General features: G+C 37.2%; 2 protein-coding genes across 38 annotated transcripts in view; one reads left to right on the forward strand and one right to left on the reverse strand.

The window, feature by feature from the left end:
- PBAN (pheromone biosynthesis activating neuropeptide) overlaps positions 1–586 on the reverse strand; it is a 28,294-nt gene extending 27,708 nt beyond the window's left edge. For 3 of the 5 annotated variants that reach the window (XM_062670836.1, XM_062670831.1, XM_062670833.1), the window contains exons 1-2: positions 429–586; positions 244–314 (exon numbers count right to left, since the gene is read on the reverse strand). In XM_062670836.1, coding sequence (XP_062526820.1) covers positions 244–267 — 24 coding nt within the window. In that variant the 5' untranslated portion in view covers positions 268–314; positions 429–586. The remainder of the gene's footprint in view (positions 1–243; positions 315–428) is intronic. The other 2 variants (XM_062670835.1, XM_062670834.1) reach the window with 1 other exon arrangement.
- A 124-nt stretch (positions 587–710) lies between these two features.
- The window catches only part of LOC101740082 (sericin 1-like), a 29,951-nt gene continuing 15,322 nt past the window's right edge, over positions 711–15,339 (forward strand). For 23 of the 33 annotated variants that reach the window (XM_038013610.2, XM_038013611.2, XM_012692169.4 and 20 more), the window contains exons 1-3: positions 711–840; positions 7,108–7,138; positions 10,517–11,830. In XM_038013610.2, coding sequence (XP_037869538.1) covers positions 802–840; positions 7,108–7,138; positions 10,517–11,830 — 1,384 coding nt within the window. In that variant the 5' untranslated portion in view covers positions 711–801. The remainder of the gene's footprint in view (positions 841–7,107; positions 7,139–10,516; positions 11,831–15,339) is intronic. The other 10 variants (XM_038013623.2, XM_038013624.2, XM_038013625.2 and 7 more) reach the window with 6 other exon arrangements.

Here is a 15,339-nt window from a genome sequence, read left to right on the forward strand (position 1 = left end):
TCACAATTAGCACCCGAAATTCGTAATAGCTACGAGAAGTATCGAATATCAAAAATCTATATATTAATACGTGAAGCAAAAACTTTGTATCCCTTTTTACGAAAATTGCGAGGACGGAGGAGTATGAAATTTCCCACACTTATAGAGAATACAGAGAAGAAGTGCACAATGCTAATATTTTTTTAAAATAATGCATAAAAGATACTTTAAATCAATAAAGAAAACAGCACACACACTACATACCATGTATTTGACGCACACACGCATGTATACTATTTATTGTCAAACTTTTGTTCTTGACGTCTGTGTTCAAACTGAGAATAGATTAAATATTGTTTGTCTTTATTAATATTTTTTAATAGTGTAGTCTTGGCGAAATTTGTGATTATAGAAGTATAAAATACAATCATAATAGTGTACAAACTTACAATTCCAATTAATTATAGTCGAATTTCGACTACTGCGGGACCTCTAGTATTAATAATTCTCTTTAAAAAAAAACAGAGCATCAAATACTGCACAAATGTCAAGCGGGTCTCAACGAGCCATGAATAAATTAGAAATCAATTAATAACATAAAATAGGCAAACAAAATAAAACCATTTACATAGAGAACGTTTGTTGAACAAAAACAATAACTTGTATACATTGTTTGCACAAATGTTTGAAGCGAAAATTTATTACTCTCTACGTAAGCTTGATCAAACTTCGTTTTCGTATAAAACGCGTTGGCCCAACCACTTTGGCATAGTCGTCTTATCATCGGGTCTCTAAGGATCAAGCGATCCAAAGACCGCCAACATGCGTTTCGTTCTGTGCTGCACTTTGATTGCGTTGGCTGTGAGTATCATTGCTTCGTTATCAACAATGACGTATTTACTAAGAACACTCTTAGATATGCCTTCAAATTAAAGCTTTCAAAGCTCTGAAGTTCACCAAATGCGACTGTTTTAGCGTAAGCTATTTCTATCCCCCAACAGCCATTTAGCGACTACCCGAAAATCACTCGATTTAACTTGGGAGTTTCTGCAATTTAAAAGTTCACAGGTCGTCTCCGATTATACTTTTAAACGCTTCGCGAAAATATCAGAGTTATTAAAAAGTTGCCACAAAATCTTTCTGTCCACTAAGGACTGGCGTTTAGCAGCAAATCATCTAGATTTTGGGTGGTTGGTTCAGAATTTTCCATTTTACTCTTGGGAGTCGTTTCGGTCTGTATTCCCTACGCATTATTAGAATCCATCGAATGTAATTTGTATAATTACGAGTTAAATACTGTGTACAAACCAATATGTAAATTTTTATTCAACTAGTTTATTGTTTTTAACTTATAGGTACCAGTTTTGAAACGAACTTCAGAGTTATCTAGAAAAAACATAATTATGAGTAGCTTTACTAATCTATATTAAATTACGCTTTAATACTTTTAATAGCTTACTTGGGGAAATAGTGATTTTTCATGTAATAACAGTCCACTTGGTCATAAGCAGCTTTTATGGGCTTGCGCTGGATATGAATGCCGCAGAACCAACGATCGTTGGAGTAGACGGGGTCTTGAGTGGAGACCGCGTGCCGGCAAACGTAGCGTGGGACGCCTCCTGACCAAGTGGAGGGCTGGCTTGCGATTTGGAAGAGGCCTATGTCTAGCAGGGAGTGATTAGGAGCTGATGATTGTGGTCATAATTGACAGCCACTTCGTTTATGGCAATCAAATATCCTGGGCATTTTGAGGGTATTTTGCTAAACGAAGACATTAGAAGGATGGGCGAGCTCACAGCCCACCTGGTGTTAAGTGGTTACTGGAGCCCATAGACATCTACGACGTAAATGCGCCACCCACCTTGAGATATAAGTTCTAAGGTCTCAGTATAGTTACAACCGCTGCCCCGCCCTTCAAACCGAAACGCATTAACTGCTTCACGGCAGAAATAGGCAGGGTGGTGGTACCTACCCGTGCGGACCCACAAGAGGTCCTACCTCCAGTCCAATGGTATCCCAAAATTTTATACATATAATAATAATAATAATAATAATAATAGCCTTTTTATTCCTAAACATAGGGTTACAAGAGGTCCCTAAGTTCGGTGTGCCTTTTGGCATAGGCCTCCTCCAATTCCTTCCAATGGGTCCTATCCCTTGCTACTCTCAGCCAGAATGGTCCCGCTGTCTGCTTCAAGTCATCTTCCCATCTCCTGATTTGACGACCCCTACTTCGTTTGCCGTCTCTTGGTTGCCAGAGGGTGACTTGCTTGCTCCATTTGTTAATGGGGTGGCGTAGCATATGCCCAGCCCATCTCCATTTTTGGACGTCTATCCGGGTGAGAATGTCTGTGAGTTTCGTTCTTGTTCTTATGTCTACGTTCCTAACTCTATCTTTGATTTTTAACCCTAGCATGCTTCTTTCCATGGCACGTTGGCATTTTATTAGCTTTTCCCTGTGGTTAAGTGTCATTGACCAAGTTTCGCAGCCATAAGTAAGAACTGGTAGAATACAGGTCTCGAATGTTTTCTTTTTGATGTGATTGCCTAGATCCTTACTTTTCACTATTTCCTTCAGTGACCAGTATTTTCTCCAACCTTGGGCTATTCGCCTGGTTATTTCCTTGGTCATTACATCTGAAGGGGATATAATCTGGCCTAAGTAATTATATTCTTTGACATATTCGATCTTGATGCCATCTACCATAACGTCTATTTCCCTTGAGTTTGTCATCAATTTTGTTTTTCTGCCATTGATTTCCAGACCAGCTTCCCTACTTATATTGGCTAGGCTCTGCATCATTAGTTCTATTGCCGCAGGATTCTCTTCAAGAAGCACCAGATCATCGGCAAATCTTAGGTGGTTTAGGCGAGCTCCATTTATATTTAGACCTAAGTGGTCCCAGTTTAGCTGTCTAAAGATGTGCTCGAGTACGGCGTTAAATAGTGTAGGGGAGAGAGGATCGCCTTGGCGTACACCCTTTTTGATAGGAAATGACTCTCCTGTTGATTCAAGTTTGATACTGGCCTTGCTAGATTTATATATACTCTTGAGTATTTCTATATAGTTGCTCTGGACTCCTTGTTGTTCAAGACTCCGCCATATGTATTGGTGCCTGAGGCTATCGAATGCCTTTGAGTAATCTATGAACGCCAAGTATATTTGTTTATTGTATTCATTATACTTCTGTATCAACTGTTTTATTGTATGAATATGATCGATTGTGCTGAAGCCTTTTCTGAATCCTGCCTGCTCTGCGGGTTGGCTTTCGTTTAGCGTTAATGATATTCTTTCCAGGATCACTTTAGCAAATACTTTATATATGTTTGATATTAGAGAAATTGGCCTATAGTTCCCAATCTCGTCTCTAGTGCCTTTTTTATGTAGTAAAATTATGTGACACTCGGTCCATTCTTCTGGGATTTGCCTTGTTTTTAAGATTTCATTGAAGAGTTTTGCCAGCACAGGACTGATTTCCTCTAAAGTTCCCTTAAGCATTTCGTTAGGTATCTTGTCCGGCCCTGGAGCTTTCTCGAGTTTTTGGGATTTTATTGCCTTGGTTACCTCTGAGGCAAGAATCTCTGGCACTTTGTCTACTTTGTTTTCATTTGCTTCGTAAACTTCCGGAATTGTGTCCAACCCTGAACCTAATTTATCAGAATACAATAGGCGGTAATAGTCCGTGGCTAGTTTCAGTATTGAGAGTCGGTTAATTAAGTTAGATTCGCGTTGGTTCAGTTTCAATATCCATTCTTTCCCGTGTTCGCTTAGTTGCTTCAGAGCCTTTTTTGTTCCTCCTGTTCTTTTTATATTTTCTTCTAAAACACTATTTCTTTTCTCTCTACGGTCTTTTCTTATATTCTCCTTAATTTTCTTGCTAAGGTTTGCAATTTTTTGGCGTCTTTCTTTATCCCCTTTATTTGATATTAGTGTTCTTCTTTTATCCAATAGTTCTAGTGTCTCCTTGCTTAAATAGCTTTCTTTGCTCTTAGGTTTGCTGACTAGCATCTCTTTCAATTTGTTTTGTAATCTTCTGTATTTAATCCCAGTTTCTGCGTCGGAAGCAATAATTTCTTTGAGTGATTCTGTTTTGGGAGAATTAATGGAATGACTGTATTCTGACATTTGACACAGCTTATTATTATTTGCTAGGTTTTTCCTGGATCTTTTAGATTGGTTTAAGCTTAGGCAGCTTCTCACCATACGGTGGTCTGTGTTAAAGTTAAGGTTTTTAACTATGTTGGTATCTGTGAACGCGCTTGCTTTGTTAGTTATAATAAAGTCTATTTCAGTTTTGAATTTTGCACCTGGGGAGGACCACGTCCATTTGCTTTTAGTCTTTTTGTGAAAACGTGAGTTCATTAAAATAAGGTTATTTTCCATCATGAACTCTACTAGTTTCTGTCCATTTTGGCTTCTTTTGCCATGTCCAAACTTCCCGATTGTGGATTCTTCTCCATTTTGTCTTTCTCCAACCTGTGCGTTAAAGTCGCCCATGATTATTATATTGTTATTGTAGTGCGGTTTTATTGCTTCTGAGATACTCTCATAAAAATATTCTATGTCTGATATCCCTGCTTGTTCTGTTGGGGCATATATTTGGAAGATGGCCCATTTTTTCTTGTATTCCGGAAATTTAAAATGAGCTACCGCAATTCTGTCAGATACTCCTTCAAAACCCATAATGTTTTTCTTTAGCCTAGACTTAATAAGGAAGCCTACTCCTTTTTGTCCGGTGTGTTCTCCTTTGTGAAACATGATATAGTCGTTCCTCTCTTCTATTCCTTCTCCTGGCCTTCTCATCTCGCTGATGCCTATTATGTCCCATTTTATGTTGGATATGGCTATTTCTAATTCTTTTAGGCTCTCTTCCGTTCTTAGTGTCCGAGTATTCAGTGTACAGACATGTATATTTTTATGTTCGGTGTTCTTTTTATCTTGTTTTGTCTGTATTGTTTTCTTTTTGTGCATATTTTTTCTGGATAGGTTTGCATTAGGTTGTTTCGAGTTGTAATATTTTGATTTAGATGGAGGGTGTTTGTCTTCTTCCCCCACGGTGACAAGCCGGCTTGGGGTGCTTGTTATACATGTTGTGTTTGGTAATGTGGTTGTTGGGATTGTTTGGATCCGGGTGCCGCATATTAGTTTTTTGAGGGATTTGATAATGAAGCGGATCTCCCGCGCTCTATATAGTTCAGTATATTTGGGCGCATTGTTTCCTTTGTCGCGGTTTTAGAAGAGGCGTTGTTCAGGGTGGTCGATGTACTTTGGGTATTACTTGCATTGACTTTCTTTTGTGATGGTGTTTTCGGTGATCTTGAAGTCTCTCTTTTCCTCTTTTCTCTGTTGCTTTCATGTGTTTTCTTTATTATCAGTTTGTCGTATTTGATGAACGCTATATTCCCTTTGTTCTTTTCCTCTTCAACTTGCCGCTGTAGTTGTTTACGTTTTTCTATTATTTCTTTAGGGTAGTCCTCTTTGATATTTATACCTTCTTGTAGATTACGTCTATTTCGCAGAATCATGTGTTTTTTCCATGTAGTTGTGAGTGAGACTACAACAGGGCGATTTTTATCGAGCTCTTTTTTACCGATCCTGTAAGTATTATTAATTTCGAAGGTTTCAAAATGTACTCCCATTTCCAGTATAATGTCTTTTATATAGTCTACTAGCTCCGTTTCTGTTGTTGCTTTTCCTTCCTCGATGCCAAAAAAGACAAGGTTATTTTTGCGCTTATCCTTATCAGCGAATTTCAATTTTAACTCTAGCTCACTGATTTTATTTTTGAGTTGGGTATTTTCTTCGGTGATCGCTTTAAACTTTTCGTCTAGTGCTGCCATGACATTTTGTGTTACTGTAGTTGTTATAAGTTTAGTTTGTTGGTCTAACTTTTCATCTAATTTTGCCAATAGAATTTCCATACTTTTCTCCATGTTTGGTATTTTTTATATTGCTATGGCAGCACTTGTTTCGCTGTGACAACACTGGTTTTGTAATGGCAACACTTTTTTTGCTGTGGCAGCACTTGTTTCGATGTTTGTTATGTTGGTACTGTAGTTTCCACTCTGTAGTCTATGTACAATTTGCATCAGATGACACTTCACAGTATTTTTGTAGGGTAGAATGATTACAATATGTGGTTGATTTGTTCTCACAATTTAACACTTTTCTGTAGTTTTTTGCTAATCGTGTAATTTGTTCTTTGTTGCAAACAATAGTTCGTATGACACTCTTTGTTGGCACTTTTTTACACTGTTTATTTTTAATTTTCCGCGGAGCTCTGTGACGTGCGTATTGACTGATCGACAACCGGAACCGGAATCCTCAACATAACATTCCTGATATTTAAGAATGAGGCAGTCGTTCTTAGACTCTTCGTTTCCAGGAAGACGATACATCAATATGCGGTTTAATAGGCTAGAGTGACTATGTTATCCTAGTTGGTAATTAATTCACTAGCATAACTATATGATTATCGTTAATCTGATTCGCCTTTTTCTTTCTTTGTTTGATTGCTTAACAATCGCTCTGGGAGCAATTTGGTTTGACTCTATTGGTTTAGTCTTTTTTTTAATCATCATCACCCCGATGTCAAAATAATGTTCTTGTTAACAATTTCGACTAACTTAACGAGGGGTGAAAGGCAATTTGGTATAAGCTTAATAGTATTTATCTTTAATTAAAGGTCCATTTTATTTGGTACTAGCGACCCGCCCTCGCTTCGCTACGGAAACTGTAATTTATTATTGATTTCTCCACTATTCAATGGATGTTATTATACATATAAACCTTCCTCTTCAATCGCTCTATCTATTAAAAAAAACCGCATCAAAATCCGTTGCGTAGTTTTAAAGATTTAAGCATACGTAGGGACAGACAGATATAGAGACAGAGAAAGCGACTTTGTTTTATACTATGTAGTGATGATTACTATCAACAGTTCGATGTTTTTAATTGAACTTGAATTAAGTTTACCCCATTCAAATAGCTGAAGTTTTTTTTTTTTCATATTTTAAACTTTAAATGGCTTCCCGGTAAAGTTGCAAAAATGTCACTTAAAATAGACACCCCTCGATATATTGTAAAGCACAACATATATATTAATGAATTTTTTATTTATTTTTCAGGCGCTCAGCGTAAAAGCTTTCGGTCACCACCGTGAGTATTCCTTATGACACATTATTCCCGCAAAACCATTACAGAAACTTCTCAGAATGCATCCTTTTTACATAACTCTAACTTAAACAGTGCTAATACACAAAAGATGAACAGTATTTTTTTTCACGCAGGACTTGGCAATTATATCGCAATGATTTGAATATATATGGTTCTATATATGGGATATTACTATATATTTATGTATTACGATTTGATTTTGGATATTTTACGTGCTGCCTGAATTTAATTGTCTATGCGAAGAATATTTCTTGGATAGGAAAGTTAAATTCTCGCGAATTAGTAGAACGTCCAAATTTAAAAATAATGTAAGGTTATTTATATATCTAGAGATTAATGATCCTTATCGTCCTTAATAATAGAGGTGAATATATCAGATAAAGGAGGAGACTGCGTTATCTCATCGAAAGACCAACAAATTTTTGTCATAAAACATTTCTTGAAAATAAAATTTGAAAAGTTATATAATAAGATGTCGAATTTCCAAATCGTTTACACTAATCATAATGCATTTTTTTATTGAACATAACAGCAAAATGGATTTAATAAGCTTTCGAACTAAACAAAAGGTTACTTCTACAAAAAACAAAAGTCTTCATGTGGAAATCTAAATCGACATACCGCCGCTTCGGAATACAGTCTCGCAACTCAGAAAACTCATATCAAGGGTTTTTTTTTATGGTGGACGAGCTCACAGTCCACCTGGTGTTAAGTGGTTACTGGAGCCCATAGAAATCCTCAACGTAAATGCGCCCACCCACCTTGAGATATAAGTTCTAAGGTCTCAAGTATAGTTACAACGGCTGCCCCACCCTTCTAACCGAAACGCATTACTGCTTCACGGCAGAAATAGGCAGGGACCCACCCGCGCGGACTCACAAGACGTCCTACCACCAGTAAAATGGGGTGGAATGCTATCTGGTTTAAGCGTCATTTATCTTTGGTGATTAAAGGTCTATTTTAGTAGCAGCAACAGTTCGATATTTTTAATTGAACTTCCATTACGTTTAACGCACTCAAATAGCGCAAGAAGTTTTTTTTGTCATTATATTCTTTCCAAATGTTTAAACTTTAAATGGCTCTCTTGTATCTTTGCAAAAATGTCGCTTAAACATTTCGACCCTCGATATGATAAGGCTATTGTACACACACATTGTCTTCATAACATTATAATTTAACTATATAAAAACATTTTGTATAAAACAACAATACCTTACAAAATATAACGTTCGTGGATACACTTCATGTAGGTGCGACAAACACAGGCAATTTTAATTTTTTTTTATTGCTTAAGTGTGTGGACGAGCTAACAGCCCACCTGGTTTTCAGTGGTTACTGGAGCCCATAGACATGTACAACGCGCCACCCACCTTGAGAAATATTTTTTTTAAGGTCTCAGTATAGTTACAACAGTTATATTGCGGATTTGATTTTTATTACACGTTACGTTATTACTTCACCGTGGAAGTCAATCGAAAACATTTGTTAAGTACGTATTTCATTAGAAAAATTGGTACCCGCCTGCGGGATTCGAACACCGTTGCATCGCTCGATACGAATGAACCGGACGGACGTCTTATCCTTTAGGCCACGACGAATAAAATTAGAGAATAAAAAAAATTAAAATTTAATAAAAGGATTGGTGAAATGTCTTCGGAAAGAGTTTAGTTACGCGTTAAGAAGTAATACAAAGAAATTCAATCATACGAAATTCGTTCCAGTTTTTATGGCATTAGAACACCTTTTTCAATGTCGTCTGAATGTTAATCTATATATATAAAAATGAATTGCTGTTCGTTAGTCTCGCTAAAACTCGAGAACGGCTGGACCGATTTGCCTAATTTTGGTCTTGAATTATTTGTGGAAGTCCAGAGAAGGTTAAAAAGGTAGATAAATATGAAAATGCGCGGAATTAAATAAAAATAACAATTTTGTTTTTTCTTTAATGTGTCCCCCAAAAGTTTAGGTCTTTTATTTATTGATTGAGGCACTACGGAGTCTGCCGGGTCAGCTAGTTGATAATAGAAACAGTCCTAAGTAACGCGGCATTTTATTTATTTATTAGGCACACAATACACATTACAAGCTAAAAAGATACATAAAAAACACAAGTAAGAAGAAACAAAATCTGACTTGCAACATAAGCCATGTGCGCACTAATCCAACTAATTACGAATTAAGAGGGCTTATCTTTTTTTTTTGTATCTAATTCGAAATAAAAATCGGATTTAAGCATGTCCGTTAACTTAATAGACTTCAACTTAATAATAATCTGGATTTGGTCTTGTCATGGCAAAGTTTAGTATTTTTTTTAATGCAAATGGAAGGTTCTGGAACAGAATGCGATAATCGGAGACCACAGGGTCGTTTTGGGCGCAGTCGCTGTTTAAGCAACTAGGGATATATACTAAAAAATTATAGCCAAAGGGCATCCGGCTTCTGAAAACATCCAACCAATTTCGGTACTATTTTCCATACACCATCAGGCCGTTTGAGGCCAATAAGGGCTAATACATTTATATACGCGCCTGATCTATTTAAGCTTTACCGCATAAATACGTGAAGTGTTAACGCATTGGGAGATAACGACAGAAGGAAGATCTTCCGCCAGGCGGTTGAAAATATTCTGTAGACAGACCATCCGAATATTATTGTTCGGAACTTGTATATACACAAGCTTATCTTGAAAATGACGTGAAGTTCAGGCATCTATCAGATATCTGTCTTTTACGATAGCTTCCGACACGGTGTATCACACGAGCTCACCAGAACCCAGAAACACTTGGACCGACTAAACTGTATACACATTCAGAAAAAACATTCTTCTTTTGTGAAAAGAATATTGAACTTAACGAAAATGGGCACAATTATGAATTTCCTCACGCTTACACACCACAAATGACGTACAAATCAACCATACACTCTCATGACAAGAAGCGGCAGCAATAGAGACGGAAGGCAATTGAAAAAGTAACTAATGTCATTCTGTTTGTTGAACATTTTTAGTAAGTGGCGACGTAGCTGAAAATAGCAACGTCTTCTTCCATAAACCAGTTACGTAATAGCAGAGACGAGGATGTCCCAATGGCACATGATGTTCACAATTACATTTCACATTTTTTAATAATAATATTTTTAATAAAATTTTAAATTCATAAATTGACTAAGCGTTTTCACGTACCCACACAAGAGGAGTACACTACTGGATCCACGCACAAGATACGCCAAGAACGCCAAAACACAAAGCAAAACCACAAACTCGCCTGGAACATACAAACAAACAGCAGACCACACTAACATGGTAACACGCAAATGTGAAATTAATCCCTCTGTCTTCACTAATCTTATATTGATTCGCAGCCGGCAATCGAGATACAGTCGAAGTCAAAAACCGAAAGTACAATGCAGCTAGCAGTGAAAGCTCTTACCTCAACAAAGATAATGATTCGATAAGTGCCGGAGCGCACCGGGCCAAGTCCGTAGAGCAGAGTCAGGATAAAAGCAAATATACATCTGGTCCAGAAGGCGTGTCGTACAGCGGAAGGTCTCAGAACTATAAAGATTCCAAGCAAGCTTATGCCGATTATCACAGCGATCCGAACGGCGGATCTGCTTCTGCCGGACAATCTCGCGACAGCAGCCTGAGAGAGAGAAACGTACATTACGTCTCTGACGGTGAAGCAGTGGCCGCTTCCAGTGACGCTCGCGATGAAAACCGATCCGCCCAACAGAATGCTCAGGCCAATTGGAACGCTGACGGTTCTTACGGAGTTAGCGCTGATCGAAGTGGTTCCGCTAGTTCTAGACGCCGCCAAGCCAATTACTACTCCGATAAAGACATCACTGCTGCTTCTAAAGACGATTCACGTGCAGATTCTTCTAGGAGAAGCAATGCCTATTACAACAGAGATAGTGACGGCTCAGAATCCGCTGGATTAAGTGACCGTAGAGCTTCTTCCTCGAAAAATGATAATGTATTTGTTTACCGCACTAAGGATTCTATTGGAGGACAAGCGAAATCTTCAAGATCATCTCATTCACAAGAGAGCGACGCTTATTATAACTCCAGTCCGGATGGAAGCTACAACGCTGGTACGCGAGATAGTTCAATTTCTAACAAAAAGAAGGCGAGCTCTACCATCTACGCTGATAAAGATCAAATACGCGCCGCGAATGATCGTTATTCTTCGAAACAGTTAAAACAGAGCAGCGCTCAAATCTCCTCCGGGCCAGAGGGCACCTCTGTAAGCAGTAAGGATAGGCAGTACTCGAACGACAAACGCAGCAAATCTGATGCGTACGTCGGACGGGACGGCACCGTTGCTTACTCAAACAAGGACAGCGAAAAGACCTCACGACAAAGTAATACGAACTATGCCGACCAAAACTCCGTTCGCTCTGACTCTGCCGCTTCGGACCAGACCAGCAACAGTTACGACAAGGGCTACAGTGATAAAAATACAGTTGCCCATAGCTCTGGTAGTAGGGGCAGTCAGAATCAGAAATCGTCGAGCTACCGCGCTGACAAGGACGGTTTTTCCTCCAGTACGAATACTGAAAAATCCAGATTTAGTTCTTCGAATAGCGTCGTAGAAACTTCAGATGGAACTTCTGCTAGTCGCGAATCATCAGCGGAGGATACCAAATCATCCAATAGTAACGTTCAGAGCGATGGTGAGTATTAAATGCGACACAAAACACATAATCAATTATAAATTATCATGGTCTCATTTATCATCGTTTTAATATTATTAAGTAACTCGTCGCCATCTGTTCAAACAGTTATAATGAACGCGATGTTTTTCCGATCATTGGCTTTTAACAAAAGACATCGGTTTGTTTCATTCGTTATTAGAGGTTAATCGTGTTTACTCTTTTAATTTATTGATAACACAAGTCATTATTGTGTAAGAAGTCGATAAATCTACACATACATAGATTAATGGGAATAATGATAAATTACCCGCATTTAAATTAAAATTAAAACTTGTATTTCGAATCAGCAGTAACTACCTACTTTTGGGATTTTAAACAAATCTTGCTTCTCTTCTGGGTGCTTAAGATACACCAAGAATATGAAGCCTTTTCTTCATGGCATGCACTTTCTTCATTACGCTATTTAATTGTCTGCTTTTTCCGCCACAGTATTAGGGTCATACACAAATAGAGAAAAAAAAAGTGCAGCAAAAAAAATATCTCTAAATCAGTGTGAAACAAACTATTTATTATTTAACTATTGATTATCAATCTTTTAATCACTGTAACCGAGATCAATGTGTCTTATTTTTGGCATAATCGCAATTTTTATATTTTTGCGGACCACAGAAGAGACAATTTAGTCTACAAGAGATGAAAAGCTGTGATGCAGCGTAAGCTAAAATATATTAAGACAACATAATCAAACACATGTAGCCACTGATATAAACGAATACCAAAACGCAAATAAAATGTCAAAATAATCACATTAATTGGAATATAAAAAATAAAATAATAATGTCTACAGAAAGGAAAATCCCTTCGGTGGACTTATGAAACAAAACAAAATTTCGAATGATAATAATTTTACAGCCATGGTATATTATTCGTATTGAACCCCCTGAACGAAATCAATAAAAATAAAAATAAATGTTTTCGTTTCCTCTATTTACATTGATTAGATTTATAATTTTTTCTATTGCGAATATAAAATGTACTAAAAAGTTTGAGGCTCTAACTTAGAATATCAAATGTTGCCAAAATCAAACCTCTTTCTAACCAACTTTAAAAAAGGAGTAGGCCCTCGGTTCAACTATTTTTCTACTTACTACTTTCTCTAATTAGACCTACTAAGGTATGTTTCTTACACATTTTCTGTGGACATAGTCTTTTCGGTGGACATCGGGACCACAGGAAAGATGTCCACAGAAAAGATGTATTATAAAAACTCTTGCGTAAAGAAATTAACTTTAAGGTTAGAAATCAAGCAACATGCTTTTCATTTACTTGTACTAAATGCTCATATAAAAACAATAAATATACATTTTTATAGATAATATTTACATGTCTATAATTGGAACAGGAAAGAACACTTGATCTTTTACGTTTATGTGTGTTTTGGAATAAAAAAAATATTTTCACTCGCACTGGGATCGAAACAACAAAATATCAAACGCCGGAATGGCCACTATTTAGTGATGCCAACAGTTAAAAAAATAATAATAATGCGGTCGAATAAATTAAAATTTGATGTCGTTTTATCGTGTCCACAGAAAAGACTCAATTTGATGTAACCATAGGTTTATTGGATTTATTGTATACAGATAGTAACGATATATTTTTTTTATTCTCAATATTATCATCTTTATTATATTGTTTGTATTACAAGTAAATAATTTTAATATATAGGGTACTTTAACTATTTTTAAACATGGCTCAAACATTATACCTTCGTCTTGTAACAGTCCACAGGAAGAGATTTTTTGATGTTTAACGCCATCAAAATGAACTTATGAAATGTAATATTTTACAAGATACGATTAAAATGAGTAGTAATATAGTACCTTTACGATTTAAATACTTTCAAATATTCGCCAATTTGCTCTTTTAGATGATACATTGCTATAACACTTTTTTTACCCTTTTTGTGTATGACCCATTAGTCAGCTAACCTTTGCCTGCCGTGTAGGTCACCGGTGCCCTACGCGGCGCACTGAAGCAATTATTTCGTATTCAGTTTCTAAGGCGCCGGAATATGTAGTAGACTCTGGAAAAGACGAATCCGAACGATACTGAGAATGAATCGTATTTCTAAGAGACCTAAAAGACAAAAACGTACATTGAAAAACAAGAGAAGATAAAGTTAGGCTATCCAGGTGCTTAGTAACAGGAATGGGAATAATTACTGTAGTGCGTCACGTAGGGCACCGGTGACCTACATGGCATCACACATATATGTTAAAAATGTTATTTCTCCATTATTACATTTGTTCTTTAACAATCAATGACCGAAATCGGCAGTGCTACATGCATATTTCAACTAATACAACATTTTGACATTAGACCAAACTAATAATATTAATGTATGAACGATTATGATCGGGTCTCGATATGTGTGAAAATTATTTTGATTACTAATCGGATTTTGATTACTACTTGTTTTTGCTGAAAATTACATTGAAACATCTCATCTGATCAAATGAAGTTCGCTATGTATATATTTTATTTGGTTCGTTCACACAAAAATATACAACGGTTGAAAGTAATATAAAAACGCAATAAGTAAGACTCTAACTTAAATAACTGGAACACGAAATAAAGACGAGACTGAGACACGGTCGGTCAGTGTGGGTGGGCCTTATCATAGCGATCAAAGTCACCCAAAGAACTATGGAGGATTATGCTCAGAGTTTCCTTGCTAGATCGGATCAGGAATGAGGAGAAACGTAGGAGAACCATGATAACTGACATGGCCAAAAGGATTGCGAGGCTTAAGCGGTGTTTTTTTTTTTTCTACATAATCTGATAGCCTTGAGAGGCTATATCAGCGTCGCCTTAACCAGTAGATGAGCTCACGGGGCTCAAACCTGATGACGTTGCTAACACGAACCCTAGCAAGAGCCGTGCTTCGCAGAATCTACCGCCGGATCGGAAACGCGACCCACTGAGAAGATCCGGCGAGAAACTCAGTGGGCTAAGTGGTAGTGGACAGGGCGCATTGCTAGTAGAAAAGATGGCCGCAATGGCCAAAAAGCTCTAGAGTTGCGTCCGCGTACCCAGTAGCGGATTTGCAGTCTCGGCTGCCCTAGGCCCCAAGCCACCAACCGCCCCTTTCTCAGCATCCACCATATAGACTACATAATGAAATTGCTTTATTGCCAACTTTTATTTAAATAGATTTAGAAATTTAGGAAAAAAAATTAGTTTTATTTCGCAAGAATATGGTACATGAGTTCTTACAACTAGTTATTTGCTCTAACATACTCTGCCAACTTGGCATACTTGGTTATGATAACTTTTACACGAGTGTTATCAACTTTCAACACTTAATTGCGAGTTAAATATTTGAATATCTAATTAAACACAATTAATTTGTACGGAGCTACTTGTTATCGCAAGTGTGGGTGCGAAGTGTGGGTAAAAGTATGTTTTTTGACACGATTGGGGCCGTCCCTAAATCTGGCCTTAGGGTAAATCTTAGGGTAAAT

This window comes from Bombyx mori, chromosome 11 (genome assembly GCF_030269925.1).
Source record: "Bombyx mori chromosome 11, ASM3026992v2".
NCBI lineage: Eukaryota > Metazoa > Arthropoda > Insecta > Lepidoptera > Bombycidae > Bombyx > Bombyx mori.